The sequence below is a fragment of the Podarcis tiliguerta genome (genome assembly GCF_965153285.1).
Source record: "Podarcis tiliguerta genome assembly, chromosome: 3".
NCBI classification, from domain to species: domain Eukaryota; kingdom Metazoa; phylum Chordata; class Lepidosauria; order Squamata; family Lacertidae; genus Podarcis; species Podarcis tiliguerta.
Window position 1 is genome coordinate 36,309,768 of NC_139536.1, and position 22,387 is coordinate 36,332,154.

Genomic DNA, 22,387 nt, shown 5'->3' on the forward strand with positions numbered 1-22,387 from the left:
TCAATATATGTATTCCGTCTGCTTTCCGAAATATATGGTTTGACTGTCATCCAGTGGTGCAGTTAGGTAATTTTATACCCTAAACTTAATGGTCTTACTGCCCTCTCCCTCGCTTCAGTGGAAATGGTTTGGAGCCACATTATTTATGAGTGGAAGGGAAGTGGCAGTTTTCACCAGCTCCCCCACCAATCTCCTGTACCCCTAAAACCTGCTCCAGAGGTTGTGGAATCCTCCAGAACAGTGTTGGGAATTGCCAGTGGGCAGAAGAGGAAATAGTCTCCACTCTATTATTTGTCATTTTTACAAATGAGTGGAGTCTTTCTGTTCATTGAAAGACAGGTTTGCATCCATCCTGTTTCATATTACTTAGAATGTGGTAATTTCTCTCCCCCAACCCTCCCATATGCTTTTAAGCTGTTACCTTACAGGTGTGTCAAAGCAAAGTAATCTTGCTAGAGATAATTATTTGCTAGTATTTGCTAAAATTATTGCTGTATAAATCTAATATAAATAAATTTTAGGAAATCCTAAAAATGGGTTTTTTTAAAAAAATTGACTGATCATGTACGGAGCTCTTGTAAAAAAATATGTTATCTATCTGTATATGTAGATATATGTGTATGTGTGCTTATATATAAAAACACATATCTGGATTATATTTTATCATCTTGATCTATAATCAATGAGAACAATAATTCAGTTAATCCACACATACATCAAAAAGAAAGATTCATTTCAGTATTTTATGTTACGTTATTTGTTTATTTATTTAAAAGTCTGATCATACCCATAAATTATCCAGTGTCATCCCATCTTCATATTTCCTTAATCAGATTAATTATAGATTAGTACCCAGAAGCGGCTTAGTCATGCTGGCCACATGACCTGGAAGCTGTCTGCGGACAAACACCAGCTCCCTCGGCCTATACAGTGGTACCTCGGATTAAGTATTTAATTTGTTCCAGAGGTTCGTTCTTAACCTGAAACTGTTCTTAACCTGAAGCACCACTTTAGCTAATGGGGCCTCCCGCTGCTGCCGCGCCGCTGCTGCACGATTTCTGTTCTCATCCTGAAGCAAAGTTCTTAACCCGAGGTAATATTTCTGGGTTAACGGAGTCTGTAACCTGAAGCGTATGTAACCTGAGGTACCACTGTAGAGCAAGATGAGCGCACAACCCCAGAGTCGTCCACGACTGGACCTAACAGTCAGGGGTACCTTTACCTTTACATAGAAAATACCAATCCTTGTCACCAGCTCAACTCCCATGGCATGCCAGGTTAATAATCAAATACACCACAATGAGAATATAATTATGATCAAGTGGAATATAATGATTATAAATACAATAACTCAGCAATACTATTTTAACTTAATTTGAATGAAGTATAGCAGTTAATATCTAATTCATATTTATTTAACATAAAGATTATAAATAATGCCTAATTGTAAAATCGTAAGTGACAATATGTTGCATGTATCAGTGTTTCATGTTTTAAACTCATGTATCTTCTGTGGCTTTAGTTTTTTCCAGATGCTGTTCTCATAGGGGGGTTTGTGGATGTACTTCCACTGTCACTATAGCAGCTGTGATAATGCTCCCCTCCCTCGCCATATCTATAGCACAAATTACATTATTTCAGTTTTCCAGAGCAATTATTCCACCTCCTCCCATGTGAACTCAGAGTTTTGGTTGTTTTCAAATAATCAAGATAAATATATTATTTTCTTATATGAGAACCAAATTCAGTTCATGAGCTTCTGTTTGTTACTTTGGGAGATAACTTTCTCAAGCATTTATCTAATTTCTGGGATGCTGAATTCTCCACTGTGGCTGTCAACCACTCCTGAGAACTTCCCAACTGCAAGTATTCTCAGTAGTGGTGGGGCAGAATTGGGGCAATGGTAAGAAAGCTATTATAGTGGTACCTCGGGTTAAGAACTTAATTCATTCCAGAGGTCCGTTCTTAACCTGAAACTGTTCTTAACCTGAAACAGCATTTTAGCTAATGGGGCCTGCCGTGCCGCCGGGCCACAATTTCTGTTCTCATCCTGAAGCAAAGTTCTTAACCTGAGGTACTATTTCTGGGTTAGTGAAGTCTGTAACCTGAAGCGTATGTAATCCGGGGTACCATTGTATACAGGAACACCCAGAAAAGCAAGGCCTCTAGCCCTTTCTGCTAGCTGCTAATCCCTTTCTCCACCTGGTTGCCTCACCATTTCAAGTTCGGCAGCTGGCATACAATTTCTAGCACACAGCACACACATCTCCTGCGCAATCCCTACCGGTTGGTCCACGCTTCTACCTCCTATTTGCCATTTCAGATTTTGTGCATCATCACCTTTTGCCCTCTCATTTTGTTTACCTACTTGCTTCTCTAACTCTCCAAGTAAGATTCCTCACACCACTTCAAGCGATGTGTTGTTTACATTTGACTCCCTTCTCCTTAACCCGACATGTCTAACTGGCATCCATTTCCTCCCATCGAATTATATGTTATCAACCTTTCTACACCACCCACACATTGCTTCTTTTTTTCCCCTTCTCATGCTATTGCCCCTGATATCCTGCCCCCTATAGACTCCTATAAACAACATATAGTTGTCAGTCTAATCTGAATACCATCTATGAGCCGAATCTTATTTTTGTAATACATTGTGTATTTGATTGCTTTAAACTCTAGTTTTTTGTCTTGTTGCCATTCCCCACACTTAGAAAATCCAGTTTTTTGCCACAGTACACCAAGGACCTAACAGATAACATTTGATATACATGTGTGTTCACTGTACAGATGTAGACAAAGACATGTTCTAACAATGGAAGGATGGAAGAAAAGTAGAACATTATACAGGCATCCCCCCCCCCCAATTATGTGTGTTCTATTCACCTGCAGTGCCAGGAAATAAGTAAATGGAATCATACCAGAAAGTGGCAGGAGAGACCTGAAGAGTCCTTGTGGCTGAGGAGGACATCAATGAGGGCAGATGAAGCCCCAAAGACACTGGAGGTGCAATGGGGTTTTGTTTCGGCTGCTCAGCCTCCCTGCGTAACAGCTGATGTGTGGGATAGCTCAGCAGTAGCAGGCGCTTTCCTGTACATCCTTCATCCTCCTACTGGCCCCAGAGCTTCAACTCTGGTTGAAGGGAGAGTTGAGTTGGGGGGGGGGATTGGAGAGCAGGACAAAATGAGCATTTAGAGGCTTTTTAGAGGCCCTATTTTACACGATTTCAACTTGTGTGTGGGCGCCTGGCACAGAACCCATGTGTAAGTGGGAGGGGGGTGCCTGTAATATAGGCAATTTGTATCCTGAGTAATAATGTATTTTCTCTTCCCTCTGCCTCCAAAATAAAGGAGCAAGAAGAAGGATAAAAACTTGTCTTTGAATTGACTGTGGGATGCTCAAAGCTACTGAGTTTCTTAGTGACAGCTGTTGCTGTTGGAAAGATGAAAGTACTTAGCCCAAGAGTCTGTTTATGTGTTTGAGCAGAGAAAGCAATATTCGTCGCAGGAAGCTCTGGAACAGACAGACTCTGAGAATGAGAGAGCGTGAGATAATTATCTAAATTATGTTCAGGCTATTATTGAAGACGAATATAGTTAAAATGTAATTAAATATGACGGGCTCACAGGATGCAAGCATGGCTTTGGAATGCTAATCATCAATTACAGCTCTCCTTGGGGGACTCAGGCAGAACGAGAAAGTTGGGAGGGGATGGCTGAGGTGAGATATGGAGTATTAAATAACACCCCTAGGGCTATAACAAGGCTAATTTCTTTTAAGAGATGAAGCTGTGGCACCAGGGGACTTTGCTGGCCAAGCAGCATGCACTGTTGCCTTTCAGCTTGAGGACCCTCATGCAAGCCTAAGTATATAGGCTGCTGGTACCAGGCCTTTTCTTCAAGATGTAAGCCTCAGCTGGAAGTAATGATTATATTCCCCCCCCCCCCATTTATAATGCCTGTGTTTTTGTGTATATGTATCAGTGCTATATTTCTTTCTTAGTCTTCCATTCATTTATATCATCTTACTCAGGAGGGCCAATGGTCCTTGCTGAGATTTCTTGGCATTACTAAAAATAAAAAATTACTGCCGCAAGAAAATTGGGTTCGTTTTCTAGCAGTAATTCATGTGGTGATGCTGGAGTGAGAAAAATATGCACTTAACAGCTTCCAGGGGCAATTTCAGCAGAGTTCTGTGTGAATGGTAAGCCATGGTAACAAAGCTACTTGTTAGAACCTGTGGAAGTATGTTTGATTTCTCCCCACCCTTAACTTGCTATGTATTTTCCTTGGACCTGTTGCAGGTTATAATAATCTGTTATTATCTATCAGGTTGCTTTTACTAAGTCCAGCAACCATTTCTAATTGCTAATGAATATTCCTGGACCAAAGTAGCACAGAGCAGAAACTCTTAAAGTTGGGAGAATGTTCCATCTTTTATTTGTAACATTTCCTGTTGAACTCAATTCATCAGGCCTCACCAGAGCTCACAACTGGTCCCTGAATGCTTGCTGTCAGTCATCTGAATTTTCCATTCTCCCAGTTAGAAGTTACAAATCTCCTAGGCCAAAAGTAACACGTGTAAATACTTCTGGAGTGTGTGCGGGTGTCTTATAGATATTATGTATAGCAAATACACAATCAATATAATCCCATAGTAAAATTTGCATCCTTGTCCTCAAAATCACAGCCTTGCATTCTTTGCCATGACATATGTAAGATTCAGAAGAAGATTGCAGTCTTCCTGATCATATGGACTCTCCCAAATGATGGAGGCAGTTGTAAGGTCAACTGCAGGAGGCAAACCTCTGAAGGGTTATCATTGCGATATTCAGTAAAGATATTCCATTTGATCAAAGCCTCTTAATGTCAGTTGTATCCTTCTGCTGACGCATTCAAGTCTTCACTTAATATGACAGATGACAGCCTTCATTGCTTATTCTCTTCTTGGGTGGAGATCTGCAATGAAAGCTAAAACTCTCTTAGTCAGTGTTCAGAGCCAATGGGCACAGTCTTATTTGTGTCTCAGGGACCCCTGAATTAACTTGGCTTTTTTGTGCAAGCAATGGAAACTAATGCAGGAAAACAAGACTGCGGCAGTAACCATATCAGAAAAGTCACTTGCAAATTCGGCTTTTTAAATTAGCAGCTGTTTCTACATTATTATTTTTGCAGAGAAAATGCCATATTCTCAGATGCTTCTCTCGCAAACCTGCTCAAGTCTTACCTAAAAAAGCAATAAGACTACCAAAATTACTGGATAATGTCTTCTTAAAGCTGGTGTAAATAACTTTAGAATGAGGCAGATTACATTGGGAAGCTGTGCCTTTGTGGAAAGCTCTTGCATTTGTGCAGTGTTTGTTGACCCTTCTATTCATAAAAGCTCAGCTACTTGGGGCGGTTGTGGGACGCTCCAGAACAGAAAGGGGCACAGCAAAGAGGACTGCAGTAAATAGAGAGGATGGGCAGAAACCAGGTGCTGCTGACTTAAGTGACTGTAAGCACTTTCTGCTAAGGCAGAGCCATCATTCAATGCAGCCCATAAGAATTGATTTAAATGAGTATAGAGTGATGCTCAACTAATGGAAAAAGTTCACCTGGATCAACTAAAACATTATTTAAGCTCTCTAACAGGTCGATACTCCTGCTCAACTTATACAGCAATTGTAATAGACAGGTGTTGTTCTGGTGCTTTCCTTTATGCTAATTAATAGTATACAAGGCTATTCTAAATGCTTTTGTGATATAATCTGAATTTCTAACCCCTTATCCAGAAGGTCATCTTACCAGGGGGGTTTTTTAATCGTTTCTTTTATTCTTTGTTGCTGTAATCTAGTTTGTAAGAAGTCAGCTTGGTGCTTTTTAAAATCTGATGTTCAAGTTGAGTTCAGGAGGGAAAAACACTAATCTGATAAAGCATTAATCCAAAGTAATGAGGAATGCTGTTATATGAAGGCATCCAGATTTTATTTCTGTGTCCTGTTTGGTGATAAAAAATGGGTCATCAAATTGCCTTGCTTACATATGACCTAAAGATACGGCATAGCATTAGAAATAATGTGGCCCTTTTATGTGTAAGAAATTACACTTGGGAGAGGGGTTGTTGTTGGTATTAATTTTTTGTATCTTTATTTTTATATATTTTTAGATTTATGTGGGAAATGTTCAATTTGGTTGTTTGCTTTTTGATGAATTTTATTGTTTATGACTACTTTTGTTATGTTTGCATTTATGCACATTTTTTCATGTTGTTAGCCGCCTCGAGTATAGTTTTAACTATAGAAAGGTGGCATACAATTAAAATTAATTATTAAAACTAAAGCATACTGTAATCCACTTTAAAAACTATACAGAAATCTTAAAACACTGAGTTATTGGACAAGATAAAAATCCATCTAGTACAGCATCCTGCTTCCTAGCAGCCAGCCAGATGTTTCTGGAGCCTCACAACATAGGGCCCTGTTTATTATTTTCCACAATGTCCCTCTCAGATGACCAGATACAGTGGAGGACAGCAGGGCTCCTGCCTCTTTGCAGTTATAGAGAAGTGCCAATTTCAACAAGTTTCTTTTCTTTTATTGTTTTGTAAGTTAAAGAACTACAAAAAGGAAAGTGGTTGTGGTACTGGTTCAACTGAGGTCAAGCGCTTCTCACTTGTGTCCCAGCCTACTAGTTGCAGAATAATGTCACATAGCATGAAGTGATGCTATATTACTCAATTTTTAAACTGTTCTAAGGGTTTTACCTTTTTCTCCATTTTGTAATTTATTTATTTATGGTTGTAAGAGCATTCCCATATAAAGGTGACTCAGACACTGAATAAATTAAAAAGCATACTGAAGTATCAATATGTAAACATGTAATTAAATCACTATTGGAAGGGAACTGCCCTAATTGCTTTGTTTTTCTCTCTCAAACAATTTTCTTTCGTCTGTCCTGATAAGCACATAAAGAGAGCCCTGCTGGATCAGGCCACAGACCATTTAGTCCAACAACCTGTTTTCACAGTGGCCAACAAGCTCAGAAGCAACAGCACTTTCCCCATTTGTGTTTCCTAGCAACTGGCATTAAGAGGCATACTGTATCTGGTAATAGAGGTGGAGCACAGCAACTGCTAGCCCTATCCTCTATAAATTTGTCTAATCTTCTCTTTGTTGGCATCATTGCATCTTGTGGGAGCACATTCCATAGTCTGACTATGCACTGAAATCCTAACCTCACTTACCTAGGAGTCTTCTTCTTTGGCAATCACTCGTATCTGACTAAGATTGTCTTCCATGAAGAATGTGTCTGTAAGTGACTGTGGAGGCCAATTCTGGATCCACACATCCTTCTATGGTGGGGAAATAGGTTTCTGGGTAGGAGTTGTTCACGGTGAGGATTTGCCAAACGTGCCTTCTTCTTAGCTCGTTTTTCCCTTTCGTCCTGAGTTCATGCTTCTTCAAAGTCCATGACACCTTTGGTAGAGGCTATTCTCCAATTGGAGCGCCCTCAGGCCGGTGTTTCCCAATTAACCATGCTTACACTGCATTTTATTTAGATTTGCCTTGAAAGTGTCTTTAAACCTCTTTTGTTGTCCACTGGCATTTTGCTTTCCATTCTTAAGTTGGGAATAGAGTAGTTGCTTTGGAAGACGATAATCAGGCATCTGAACAACATGACCAGTCCTAAGAGTAAGCCCCACTGAATTCAGTAGGGTACGTAGTAAACAAAGTTATGATTGTGCTGTTAGTGTGATTGTTAATTTTCTTTGTCCTTCTGATTTCTCTTGCAGATCTTGGCAAGTAATAACTTTTGACAGACAAGCAGCATCTTTTATCAGAATTGTTGGAACTCACAACACAGCTAATGAGGTAACATAATAGATGAAGGTCTGCTCTATGATTGATGCTAAGATAATGTATAACATGTCACCCAGTTTTCCGTATTCAAGGCTGCCAAAGGTTAACGTTGTTCTTTTGTTGGGATAGCTTCGTAAAGATGACAGAATACGTCCTCTAACTCACTAAATGAGGAATTTATTGGTGTCCATAACTGTTTCTTTCAAGTCATGTGTTTAAATTTATCATTACCATGTTACAGTGGCCTTCACTAGTGCATTGTTGAGTGCTGCTTGAGGATACAGTTAGAACTTTGTGCACCTTTCTAAAAATGATCACATGATGCTAATGCACTGCAGTTGGTCCATAAATGAGGAAAACACAATTATTCCTTATTTTCTTTAAAAGTGTGTGTGTGTGTGTGTGTGTGTGTGTGTGTATGTGTATGAGACACTAGTTTAACCTACAGTGTTGAATACAAAGATAGCCAGTTAGTGATTCCTTTAGAGCAGGGGTGCACCACCTGTGGCCCTCCAGATGTCTCTGGACTACAACTCCCATCAGCCCCAACCAGCATAGCCGGTGATCAGGGATGATGGGAGGTATAGTCCAACACCATCTGGAGGGCCGCAGGTTGTGCACCCCTGCTTTAGAGTGCGGCAGGCAGGGGTAGCTTATTTATTTATTAACTTAGAGTGCAGTCCAAATCCTGGTTGCCAGCCAGTGGGGATGTATGAAGTGGTGATACTCCCTCTGCAACTGCCACTACTGAAAAGGCCCTCTCCCTGCTGTTTATTTAGCTCATTTCATTTGGTGGAAGCACTCACGGAACGGCTTCTGAAGAAGATCTTAAGATTCAGGTAGATGCCTAGAATAAAGTGAGAGAGGTGGTTATCCGAAGTTATCCAGTGAGGTTTTTGGCTAAGTTAGGATTTGTGCATTGATCTACTTGGTCATATGATATAGTCCAGCTATCACATTGCACTGGCTCTACTAATTGATTAGTATGAGTTACCTGAAACTATAGTGAATGCAAAAGTTGCTCAGGAGAGTAAATTTCCTATATTCTCTTCGTGACATGTTCCTATTTTCTAAACTTTTTTTTTAACACTTCTTGGCTGTGGGTGATCTTTTAATCTTTCTTTTGTCCTGCTGGTACCACTAAAGGACAAGTCGTTGCATTTTGTTGCTCATATTCATTTCATCAGCTATCTAAGCAATTGGGCATACATATCTTTGTAGGACTGCATCCCTTGAGTAGGATGGTTGTTTTTTCCTGTTGCATCAGTTGTTACTTACTTGCAGCCAGGGTTTGACTTAAACGTAAGAGGCACTTAGGGAACACAAGGCCCAGTGCTTGCCATCCTATTTTCACTTCTAAGCCTACAGACACCAATATCAGCATACACCCTAGGCGACGAATAAGAGAGAGAAAGCAAAAAACTGAAATGAAGCTGTGGTCTCAAGAGCCTGGCGAAGAAATGTATAAAACTGCTTTTTTATTTTAAAAAATCTGGTCATGTTGCTGAGTTTTCTTGGAGATTAGAGCCAAGTTCTTGATGTAGGTTAGCATATTTATATCCCTGTCAGTCACATTAGAAGATCTTTTTACTGAAAGAGAGCTGATATATTTTAATCTTGTAAAAAGTGAATCATGTCATTTCACAGAATAAATAATAGCTCCATTAAAATAGAAGCCACAAATGCAGGTAGGTAAATTATTCATCCCTTTAAACTGTATGTGTTGAGTCTCACCCACCCCAGCCTGCCCCCGCCTGCCACCAGAGAACCAAGGCAGCACTTTAACCTGTTAGAAGCTTAAATGTGGGCAGATTAATGTCTCTAAAGCCACAGATATTACATGCTCCTGCATACATATTTCATACAATGGGAAATTATAAATAAGTCCATAAATTAAACTTGGTGATGGCCTTGGGTGGTATTAACCATTCATTGTCTGATTCTCAACCAGAATCTATGCTGTTTCCTGGGCTAAAGTAATAAACTTGTTACAGATTCAAAGGTATACATTTTTTAACCTGATCAGTGCTCACTGCTGCCACAAGGTTTATTCAGTACCAAGGATGCTTCACAAAATGCTTATTCTGGGATGTTTTTCCTTTGCGCCCCTCCCCCCCATACTTGATTTAGCTAAAAACAATGTCTGCCTGTATTTACAGTTTGTAGTAATTAGGATCATAGTAAACCAGAATAGTGTTCCATTTTGAGTTCAGCAGCCTGTCGCCAGCAGTGATCATTATCAGATGCTTGAGTGAATATGCAACTAAATGCATAGTAGACAATTACAGGATAGCCCGCTGCTAGGGAAAGTGCTCTCATAATCTGCTATTAGTGGTGAAATTAAGCCCTAATGGCCTTTTGAGTGATACGATGATATTCTCAGTGTTTCAAAAGTGCAATGATACCCATGTAATATTTTGAAACATTTTTCATGCAAAGTTCCGCAAATAACACACTGCTCTCTTGTTCTAGATGAAATTGTAGGCTTACTTTTTAACCGTTACATCTATGCCATGGGAGGCATGTAGGTACATCCCATGCTGAAGCTGTGCCATTTAAAGGTCTACAACCTCCATGTAGGTAGTGTCAAAGGTGCAGGCCTTTAACACAAAATAGTCTGTGGGCAGAATCCAGAGTCTATGATTACATGTTAAAGATATGCATGATTGGCTCGGCCCATCTTATTTATGAACTGTGGAATGAATCCATGGGAAAAGTGGTTCCTGGGACCTGACTACGTGACATGGTAACATTTAACATGTGCCAGGCCCAAGAAGGAAAGGGGAACTTAAGAGCTCTGTTGAGTCAAACCAAAGGCCTAATTAGTCCAGAATTTTGCCTAAGCTAAGGGAAGTCCACAGGTAGAGGCTTTTACTTAACTTGTGCTTCAGTCTATTTTTATACAGGCTAGTTTGTATTAGGTCTTGTATTTCAGAGGCCCTTATTAAAGTACTGACTGTCCTCCATAGAAGGCACTACCGCGAATTTAAATGCTAGATATTTTTGCAATTATGATTTAAGGTGAGGCATGATCCTTAGTCAGCCCAAATCTTGTGATGGAAAGAAGTACAGTGGTACCTCCAGTTAAGTACTTAATTCGTTCCGGAGGTCCGTTCTTAACCTGAGACTGTTCTTAACCTGAAGCACCACTTTAGCTAATGGGGCCTCCTGCTGCTGCCGCGCTGCCGGAGCACGATTTCTGTTCTCATCCTGAAGCAAAGTTCTTAACCCGAGGTAATATTTCTGTGTTAGTGGAGTCTGTAACCTGAAGCGTATGTAACCCGAGGTACCAGTGTATGCCAGTTATGCAGCTCAGGGCAGAAACAGACATCATGCGGTTGCTATTCAAAAGCATATCAACTGGGACTTCCCATGTGCCCATAGTGTGATATCTGTAAGCTCTGGCTATGCATCTATTACATTCCTTTCTTTCCCAAAGTTGTGGGTGTTATACTTGCTCTTCTAATCTCACCTGTGTCCAATGTTTTCAGACAACGTTTTCTTCACGCTGCTAGAGCCACTAGAGTTAATGGGATATTTTAAAGTATCTGCTGCACAGCGAGGAGTCATCTGTTAGTTAGTGCATTAGGATTGGCATAATACCTGAACTTTAACTTTTGTAACACTATGCCAGCTGCTTGCCAAGTTGCCCCAAACTTAGAGGGGCAGTTTAAATTAAATGAGGAGTTTAGGTCTTTTTCTGCGCAATAATGAACTTTACCATTCAGTATCACTTGTTTTCCCTCACAGAAATCAACTCCATCTTTATTTAGCATGGGGAGCAACTAGAGGCTGTTAAAGTAAGAATTCATACATTCATCACACTTAATGCAAGAAACCAGATTCATTCCTATGAGTATCTGTCCCAGCATTCTGTGGTATTTCTGAATGTTCTAGGGATGCATTTGGACACATTTTCCATCCTGTTATTTCAGAACTGCAAGAATACATATGATGGGTAGAGCAGAGGAAGCAGGGTTGGTTTATTTGTTTTTTGTGTCCTCTGGCTTCATCATACAATAGTTTGTGTGGATTGACTTTGTAGTGCCAATCATATTTGAAGAAGTGCTAATTACTAGCCGTTAACAAGCTTCTGTTTCTTCATATTTTTCCTCTCTGTCTAATAGTAGTCTGGTTGCCACCTGTCTTTTTGAATAAGGTATCTCAAAGGCTAATTAAAAAAAATCCTGGATCCTATTTAATTATAGCTATTAACTGTGCATTTTCTTTCCAAAAAGTTTGACAATGTTTGTGGAATATTAATCATTTCCTGTTCCTCTGGTGTTTTAGCTCTTTATCCAGTGTGACTCTGAAATTTTTGTTAGTCTTTGGATGTTTTGATTTCTTGATCACTTGCTCAGCATGATTTTGATTTCCTTCAGCATTTTATCAGCCTCCTTTGGGAGAAGTCTGTCTACTTCTACCATCTGCCTCTCATCTTTCTTTGTGAATGGTGAAATAAAGAATGCATTATGTTTTTAGCGATATTTTATGGTGCTTATAAAAATCCCCTCATGCTACCTTTTCAAGCTAATGCTGCCTTCTGTAGTGGCCTCTACTTCCTTAACTGTTTTAAAACTAGTTTTCATTACTTTTCTTAACTGCTTATAAAATGTTCCTTTTCTTCAGTATCTGTGCTTTATCCCTCTCATCTAACCTTTGTCAGGCTTGGTGATGGCATCTCACCTGTACATTTCCTTTTGGATTCTGTATAACACAGTGTAGATTGTTCCATCCTTATTTTGCTTGTCACATGTACCACTTAGCGCATCCAATCTTTACCGTCTTTTGTTTCTGTTTGATTTCCCTCACAGTTTTCTAAAATGTTACTTGCATCCTCTAATTAAGCTAAAACCCATCTTGTTCTCCTGATCTGCTTCAACCAAAATCTATGTTAATAACACACACACCAAAGCAGCACGTATTTCCCATTTTCTTCCGTGTCTGCGGGCTTCATCTAGTAATACCTTAACAGTCATTTTCCTTTTTTGCTGTCAGTCCCCAGATGAAGGCATATGGGGACATGCAAACATACAGTCCTTCAGTGAAGATATTTAAACTGTTCAAGCAAATACATGCATGAAATGGTTCCTTCCATGGAAATGGATAGCGAAGGCATTCTCTTCACGGAAGCTCTGTACAGACACCTCTATCCTGCACCCATAATAGATCCCCAGATCATTTTACATATTTGAAAACGTTTGCTTGGTATTGTTCTTTTGTAGTTCTACCTGGTGTCTTCAGTTATAGTTGGTAGCACTGTCTCTTAATACCCTGACTTTGCAGCACATGTGTTCCGATTTTTTTATTCTGGTACTTTGTCCTTGTATGATTCTATTTTATTGTGTATATGATACATAACCTTTATTATTTTGAGAAGCATTTAATGGAAGATGCTGTTTGGGACAATAATAACAGTGAGTGTAATGATGCTATAACATAACAGAGCCACTCAGATTTGACTCCTGATATCAGGGGTGTACTCAATTACATTGCCTTCCCCAGAAAGTAATGTATTCTTGTCAATTGATCCAGTAACTAAATTCAGGGGTTGGTTTTGGGGCTGTTCTGGTGTTTTGTTTTGTGTCCCCCCCCCAAAAAAATTGTGTTGCTGATCATGGCAACTGAAAAAGTGGCAACAGCTGTTGCTTGGGGGGAGAGATGAAAAGTACAAATGATTACAGTATTTTGAGAAATGTCTTTAATCAAAGCATCTCCACCTCCACTGAAGGGGCATCTCCACCCCCATCGTTCTACCTGGACACTGAGGTCCAGCACCGAGGGCCTTCTGGTGGTTCCCTCACTGCGAGAAGCCAAGTTACAGGGAACCAGGTAGAGGGCCTTCTTGGTAGTGGCGCCCGCCCTGTGGAACGCCCTCTCACCACATGTCAAAGAGAACAAGAACTACCAGACTTTTAGAAGACATCTGAAGGCAGCCCTGTTTAGGGAAACTTTTAATGTTTGATGTATTACAGTATTTTAATATTTTGTTGGAAGCCGCCCAGAGTGGCTGGGGAAGCCCAGCCAGATAGGCGGGGTATAAATAATAAATTACTATTATTATTATTATTAATCACAGCAACACATGTGGAAATCACCCTGACAATTGCAGGAAAAGCTATCATATAAATATAGACAGATCTCTCCAAGAAAATGGTGAAGGGACAGCTGAGAATCCTTTAGAAAACAAACAAGAGGGGACTTCCAGTGTGGCAAAATGGGGATCACCATTAAAATGATGATCGCCTGCTGAAGAGGGAACTGTTTGCGACGTTGCCATTCCACTGCCACCGCTGTGTTAGGGAGAGTAGGCTATACAAACTTCGCTCCCTGAGCGACCTCTCCCTGGGATCGCTGCCATCTCCCTCAAATAACTGAGACCCCTGAGCCTGTCTCTGCCGTGTTTTGAAGCACCCTCAGGTCTACACTCTTGGATTTTTTGCATCTTTATTTCTCTTCTTCATTGTTTTTAAGATTGAATTGACCCCAGAGTTTGACCTTTGATCCTTTTTAGATTATAAATATACCATAATATAAATTTATTTATTTTTAAATATCAATTGGACTCCTTACTTCAGCTCCTGATTTTAACCTCCAGTCTGTCTCTGTCTCTCTCTCTCTCTCTCTCTCTCTCTCTCTCTGTGTGTGTGTGTGTGTATCTAACCCTCTCCCTTTGTTTGTTTTTTTGTCTTTTGTGGCCTAGTTAGCTAGTTTGTTTTCTTCCTTTCCTCACCCCATATATATATATCCCATCCCCTACCTCATTCCTCCCATTTATATAACAACCAATTAAATTTGTAATTGTTCTTCACATCTTCTATCAAATTTTTACTTTGACTTTTTGACCCAAGTTTTAGACTGGTCCAGATAAAAACTTTGGTGAACTTTAACCCTTCACCCCTCTGCAATCCCAGTTGGAATTGGATACCATCACACTGTTTACAGTGAAAGGATCTCTCCACCCCCCCCCCCCGCCAGTTACTTAGTTTTTATTTTAGAAAACCTAGCAGCTACACATTCCCATCAGCCTCTTTCTTCCTAAATTCAAACTACGAAACTGTTTCCTTCATCCCCAAGTCAGAGAAGTATGCCATAATAAACATTTCTGTGAATCCGCTGGCCATCAAATGCCACTTAAATAAGCTTTCAAGCCTTCAGGTCGTTTTGCATATCCAGAGACCATGCTTGCCACAAAATATTTTTAAAAATTCAAAGAACATAGTGACTGAAGTTGCATTGGTTTCACACATACTGTGGGGACTGAATTATCCAGAGAAAATCCAGGGGCTGAGGTAGACAATTCACTGAAGATGTCTGTTCAGTGTACTGTGACTCTCTAAAAGGCTAATCGAATTCTAGGCTGTGGTGGAGGAGGGAGAATATTCTAATAGTCTTGTATAAATCAATGGTATGTCAGTAACTTGTTTTTAGCCTTTTCACTCCCAGAGAGATAACAGGGCCTGGATAAAGCTAAGTGAAATCATAACAGTTTCCAGTCAATGTAAAAGAAGGTTTGGAAAAAGATTTTTAAAAATCTGAAGAAATAAAGTAAATACAAATAAAGTAAAAAATAGTGGTCACGGCAAAAGCTTTATCTTAAAAAACTTCACCATTATTATTTATTCATTGCTAGTGTCACTCAGCATAGTTAATTGACAATAGCTATCAAATCAACACAGAGGAGCATTTTTTTATATTATAATTTTTACAGAAGAATGTTACAGAGCAGTTATCATCTGAATTATTCATATTAGTATTGTATATTTGCTTTGGTTTTGCATACTATAAGATTAAAACCCTTTGAACAATAAGCAAAAGCAGTATCTTTTCTTTTTCTTTTGTAAAGTTGAGCTACAAGCATGTGGGCCAGTTCGGACAGTATTTCTGCCCCTTCACCTGTATGTGATCTGAGTTCAGAAATGTGTGCTTCCTCTCAGGCCCCACACACCATATGTAGAAAGTAGGGCTTTCTTTAAATCAGGGGTGGGGAACCTTTTTTGCCTTGTGGGCCAGACTGTTATCTCCTCTGACCTCACGGGCCAACTTTGGCACGTGGATCAATTACTGTATCTTACTTTTAATGTTTAATTATAACAGTTTTTCCTCCTAATAGTTCTATAAGCTTAAATCTTTCAGAGACAAAACCTTACAAAAATAATAATGTTACAACTTCATAAAACACTTTTAAAAGGATTTTCTTTAATCATTTAGATGCAGTGCACTGGCTTGTTCCACAATTTATGCACAAGAGAGCATTTGTCAGGGGTTCAGGAGCAGAGTCACAGGAGAGGGAAGAAACGGAGAGCGAGGGGGAGGAGTCGGAAGGAAATGTCAGCGGCGACAGTAGTCCGAGGTCTCTGAGTCTCTCCAGTGATTCGGAGGATTCACAGAAAGGGGCCCCCATGGTCAGGGCAAGGGGGACACCTCGGGAAGAAGGGGCCAGAGGGGACTCAGAGAGTAACAGCTGGAAATCCGGACCAGCTTCCCCTCCAGAGTGCAGTAGGGGGGAGGAGTCCAAGGCATCGGGATCAGGGAGCGCGCAGGCAGAGGGAGAGCGTGAAGCAGGAGTGGCCACACCCTCGTCAGGGAGCGAGGAAACGGTCATCAGGAAAGTTAAACGCGCGCGCGCGCCAAGTTCAAATGTACAGGAGGGCGGCAAGGTGGGCAGCCCGGGTAGGGAGCCAGGTCCTAAAGCACGCCGAAGAGAGGGGGAGGAGTCAGAGGGGTCCAGCTCTGCGTCAGAAGAGTCCAGGAGGGAAGAGACCCCGGGGGGTAGTAAGACCCAGAGGAAGAGAGAGAGAAGGAGGAGGTGGAGTAAGATTAGAGTTTTAAGCTGGTGCACAGGGGGCGGAGATCCAGATAGAGCTTCGCCGGTCTAAAGCTCAGACGTAGAGCTGGGACGCTGAGACTTGTAAATGGAGACTATTCTTCAATAAAGACTTTGATACTGTACTACCGGCTAGCGTGGGTCCTTGGTGAGCTGGGACCCGGAGCCAGCTCTGACAGCATTCCTTGTAACTTTTAAAAATAAGAATTAGATAGAATCTTATTATACATTTGAAATCACTAAACTGTTTTCTGCTTTATAAATCAGCTTGATTTTTAAGGTGCAGGAGTGTTTCTTTGAATGTAGTTGGTACCTTCATCTGAGAAACAAAGAGTTTTTGCAGTCTCTGATTCTAAGCAGAGTACCTCATATTTAAAGTTATCAAATATAAATGCTTATAAGCGAAAGCCATCTCACAATATTTATCTTTCTCAGTGTTTCATCTATGGTGTTTGTTTTTTAACGGGCTATAAACACAAAGCTGTGAAATGCAAAACTATACCTTTTGCAGCCTAGTGCTATTCATAAGAATAAGCCTGTCTACGGGACTTACCTGCTAGAGTGGTGATTGGTTCTATTTTCAGCACTGCTGGCTGAACCATGCTGAAATAAATAAATAAAGGCTGCAAGCATAACAAACAAGTTAAAGCAATGTGTGAAACCTTATAAAAAAATCCATAAATGGACTAAGACAAGAAAAAAATTTTTTAGAGAGAATACAAAAACAGCAGCAGTCACAAAATAATTTTAGCAAGGAATAGTTGTGAAAGCTTGCCAGAAGATGTCATAGCTGCTCATCAAAAGGCAATCAGTCATGGTGCCTGGCAGGCTTCCTAGACAGGGTGTTGCATTGTCTCTATGTCACCACAGAAAAGGCCCCATCCCTTCTGCCCACCCTTTTGATGCTGATAAGGAAACTGAGTAGTAGAGCTCCATGAGACACTCTTAAGGATCAAGCTGAATTTGATGGGCAAAGACCATTCTTCTATAGTTCCTGGTCATTTAGGGCTTTAAATTTAGCCTTGAAACAAAGTCGTATTCAGCATAGATGACATGAAATTGGAGTGCCATGTTCGATATTCATTGGGGCTTACATGAAGGCATGCATAAATTTGTGGTCCTTTATCATGAGCAGCTTCTCTACACTCCATTTAGAAGGTTGTTTAGTTCTAACTATACTACCCTGTGTTCCTATTTTATTGGTTGACATTCTCTTGTTTTGTTCTGTTTTTCAGGTGTTTCATTGTGTACATTTTGAGTGCCCAGCTCAAACTGCTGCCCACAAGGAGGAAGGTTGTGAGGAAGACATGTGCACAACTGGGCAGCAGCTGGCATCCCGTCCACCTCGAGCTTCGAGTGCCAGCTCTGTGCACTCTCTCCCAGGATCCACTTCACACCCATGAGCTCACCAAGCCTATAAAGAGCGTGAATAAAAGTATTTACGACCCCAGTGCCATGATAAAATTGTTCACCATCTTCTTGTTGTAGGCACCTCTTGTTCTCTGAATGGACAGAGGGGACCGTACTTGGCGGCTGGAGATGTTCAAGTGGAAAAGGCCGCCCAAAGACTTGAGGGGTGGCTTCACACTTTCCATTTTGTTCAAATCAGGATGTTCTCCAGGGGAAAGAAATAGGCTTTCAGTTTTCACCAACTCTCCTATTTACACCCTACCTCTTTAACTGAACCAAATCAGGTTGAATCGAAGGAAACAAACCAACAAAAAGCCGAGCCCAATTGTAACGTAAACATACCATGTGAACAGTATGGAAAAGAGATAATTACATTTGCCTGCAGAAGGTACTTCCTAGGAAATGGGTCTTTCCTTAGAATGTTTATGGAAGATAATGTGTACAGAAACCATATTTTTATTTAATTTATTCTTGATCCACATTTCTTTGTAAATTGTAAGCCATTTTCAAAGTCTAAGAACATAAGAGCCTGCTGGATCAGGCCAATGGCCCCTCTAGTCCAGCACCCTGTTCTCACAGTGGTCAGCCAGATGCCTGTGGGAAGTCCACTAATGGGACATGAGTGCAGCAGCACTCTGCCCACCCATGATTCTCAGCAACTGGTATTCAGAGACATGCTGCCTCTGACAGTGGAAGTAGAACAATAGCCATTGTAGCAAGTTGATAGCCTTATCCTCCATGAAGTTGTCCAACCCTCTTTTAAAGCCATCCAAGCTGGTGGTCATCACTGCCTCCTGTGGGAGCAAGTTCCATAGTTCAACTTTGTGCTGTGTGAAAAAATACTCTTCCCTGAATTTTCCGACATTGAGCTTCACTGGATGTCCACAAGTTGTAGTGCTACAAAGGAGAAAAAACTACTATCTACTTTCTCCATGCCATGCATAATTTTATAAATTTCTATCAAGTCACACCTTACTCACCTTTCCTCTAAACTAGAAAGTCCCAAATGCTCCAAACTTTCCTCACAGGGAAGTCTGTGGGTGTATGTATTGATATACCTATATTATTTGCTTATCCTTTTCCTTTTTTCTTGAAATGCTTTCTTGTTTATCATTCTGTATCATATAAATATACCTAATAGTGGTAGGCAATGTGATAATTACTCCATTTGACAAGGAAAAACCCTTAAGGAGGTCATGCATAAAACAATTCAGTCCAAGGATGCTGTATTGGAATTCTGACTATTTGATATGAATAACAAAATTGTCACTTTTTACTCCCATATAAAACTGTCCATCAGGTTCTCAGGTGCAGGAAGAATTATTGGCTACTTTAGAAATTACTAAATCATTCTTTAATTTCTACATCAACTGATTTCCAACATCTTTTTTGTGTGCTTTGGAAAACAGAAATTTATCTGACCAACATTTCAGCTGGATTTGGTATAAATCAGAGCCGGTGGTACAATCCTGGCAATTTATAATAAAGGTTTTTTGTTTTGTTTTGTTTAAAAAAGATTATACTATTCCATTGGGGATTTTAAAAAACCCACTTCTAAGAAGCTTTTCACATAATCTCCATAAATACAGATTTGACTTTTATAGTTGGATTTGGTATGTGTGTTAAGTAATTTACAACTCAGTAGTAGCTTTCCTTTGTAACTTAATCAGATTATTTGTTTGATTATTCGGAATGTGTTCACATGCAGCATTCCTCACATTCAATTGTTTTACATCCTGCTGCATTTCCTGGAGTGAAAGTGGCTATGCATTTACGCACACATGTCAATGCCATCGACCCATCTAATTAGGGGGGAAAGATGCATTTGCCATGAAGTATGTGACTTTGGAGAATATTATTATTGTCAACTTGTGGTTGTTGTTTTTTTAAGTGGTGTAATATAGTTTGATGCAAATTGTTTGCTTTGACCATGGTGTCCTATAAATAACATTGTTGTCACAGTGCTTAAGCTTAAGTGCTTGCATTCTACTGAATGCTGTTTGTAATAAATGTGGGAAGGAATAGACAGCATTGTGGCTGCAAAGCAGTAAAAGAAAATGACTTCTAAGTTGGCCATGACTCATCTTCAGTTTTTCTTGCTTTTGGTATTTCATCTGCCATTATCTAAACCAAGCCTGCAAGAGTACTGCAGTGTGAAGTGCAGTGCAGGTACATAGTGACCAACCTTTGGAGGAAATCAGGAGATTGGCAAATGAATCATAGAAATGTAGAGCTGGAAGGGACTCCAAGGGTCATTAAGTCCAACTAAAGCAATCTCAACTAAAGTATCCATGATGGGTGACCATCCAACCTCTGCTTAAAAACCTCTGTTTGACTATTGAACAGCTCTTAGTGTCAGAAAGTTCTTCCTGATGTTTAGTCGGAATCTCATTTCTTGTAACTTGAATCCATTGGTTCGAGTCCACCCTCTTGGAGCAGGAGAAAACAAGCTTGCTGCATCTTCCATGTATCAACCCTTGAGATATTTGAAGATGGCTATCCTATCAAGTGAAGAAAGCATCAGATTCTTCTGCCAGGGCAAAGGGCCTGGAGGTACTCTGTAGCTATTGTGACTATCTTCATTCATTTCACTCTTGTTCCACAGGATTTCCAACTCTTACTCTAGTGCTGCTCTGATTGTTGGATTTGTAGGGAGCTCTAGATATATATTAGGGACGCGGGTGGCGCTGTGGGTTAAAGCCTCAGCACCTAGGACTTGCTGATCGAAAGGTCGGCGGTTCGAATCCCTGCGGCGGGGTGCGCTCCCATCGTTCGGTCCCAGCGCCTGCCAACCTAGCAGTTCGAAAGCACCCCTGGGTGCAAGTAGATAAATAGGGACCGCTTACCAGCGGGAAGGTAAACGGCGTTCCGTGTGCCGCGCTGGCTCGCCAGATGCAGCTTGTCACGCTGGCCACGTGACCCGGAAGTGTCTTCAGACAGCGCTTGCTCCCGGCCTTTAGAGTGAGATGAGCGCACAACCCTAGAGTCTGGCAAGACTGGCCCGTACGGGCAGGGGTACCTTTACCTTTACCTAGATATATTGGCTAGAAGGCATCAGCTAACATAGCTTGTAGATGAACTGTAGTTGGAGACCAGAAAAATAAGACAAAGATCTGGGAGAGAATGTGAATGGTCTCTTCCTGCCCAAATAAATTATTATTGTTGATAATAGGTGTTGAGCAGTGAAGAAGTGCAGCCTCACTTTTAAATAGCCTTGTGTCTGTCTTTTCTTATTTTGAATGGGGATAATCTAGATTCCCCCTAAGTTGTTTTTGATTTCTCTTTCTAAACAGTCAGTCAGTATATAGCACATGCGTGTAAACTGAGGAGAGTGCCAGAGTTCCCCACTTTGGAATGGGGGTGGAGAAATGTTTGGATCACTGTTGTGAACAGTAAGCAATAAGATCAACCTTACCATCTATTATATCAACCTTATAATATTTTAGCTTTTGACTTTGCCCTTTGCCTCACTCAGTTGTGTGTTGTTGTTATTAAAGTTCTAAATAAATCAAGAGCTTGATTGTAAGGCTATTAATAACTTTTTAAAGACAATGCAAGAATTCAAACAAATCATAACTGATAACAGCCTAATCTTCTAGGCTGCATACAATTCTGCATACTGTTTCTCCTGCCTTTTAGCCCCCTCTTTGATAATGATATACTTCGTCAAGCTCCCTATGAAGGAGGTTGATGCCATATTTCCAAGTGTTTGAGACAAACCTCTTTTTAAGAGTCTTCCACAGAGCATTCCTTAACCTCGGGAATGACCTCCAGAAGGCATCTTAAAGCAGAAATTCATGGTAAGAAAAATTCCAATGTTTCCCCCACTGATATATCTGATACAGAAGTTACACACTTATAGTGACTCACACTGTTAGCTCATTTTTCTAAGTACCAACAAAATCTATATATAAATTGTCATCTGAAATTCCATACCATAACCCGGCGTGGCTTGACAATTTGGGGCTGAACCCTGACCCTCCAGGATTCCATGTCAAGTGTTGGCAGCTGAAAAGTTAAAAAAAAAAAAAAAGCACATTGTTCAATCACAGCCAGGGGTCTGTGGGAGAAATCAGTAAAACTATTATTATTAATAATATTGTTAATATTAATATTATTTAAGGATATTTTGGGGAGACACAAAAAATCTTTTGGGCATTACAATGGAAACCTATTAGAGCAGAGATTACAAAAATGAATAAATTTGGAGGGGTCCGGGATTCACAAAGAAGCTTTTGACAGTTAGTTTTCAATTTTGAGTGTCACTAGTGTGTATTTTATGTTTTAATTTTTAATATTTTTTTCTTCAG

At 40.3% G+C, this 22,387-nt stretch overlaps 2 protein-coding genes across 12 annotated transcripts in view; one reads left to right on the forward strand and one right to left on the reverse strand.

Moving 5' to 3' along the window:
* Nucleotides 1–20,149, forward strand: part of BTBD9 (BTB domain containing 9) — a 144,573-nt gene extending 124,424 nt beyond the window's left edge. For all 4 annotated transcript variants that reach the window (XM_083434499.1, XM_083434497.1, XM_083434500.1 and 1 more), the window contains exons 10-11: nt 7,774–7,852; nt 17,903–20,149. In XM_083434499.1, the coding sequence (XP_083290625.1) occupies nt 7,774–7,852; nt 17,903–18,070 (247 nt within the window). In that variant the 3' untranslated portion in view covers nt 18,071–20,149. The remainder of the gene's footprint in view (nt 1–7,773; nt 7,853–17,902) is intronic.
* Nucleotides 571–22,387, reverse strand: part of LOC310674821 (uncharacterized protein) — a gene marked incomplete at both ends in the record, with an annotated part of 73,609 nt that continues 51,792 nt past the window's right edge. For 2 of the 8 annotated variants that reach the window (XM_083434585.1, XM_083434584.1), the window contains 2 exons: nt 18,686–18,974; nt 22,014–22,085. In XM_083434585.1, coding sequence (XP_083290711.1) covers nt 18,686–18,974; nt 22,014–22,085 — 361 coding nt within the window. Of the gene's footprint in view, nt 4,971–9,118; nt 9,230–17,220; nt 17,291–18,685; nt 18,975–19,176; nt 20,736–21,108; nt 22,086–22,387 lie in introns of those variants that run through there. The other 6 variants (XM_083434589.1, XM_083434586.1, XM_083434588.1 and 3 more) reach the window with 6 other exon arrangements.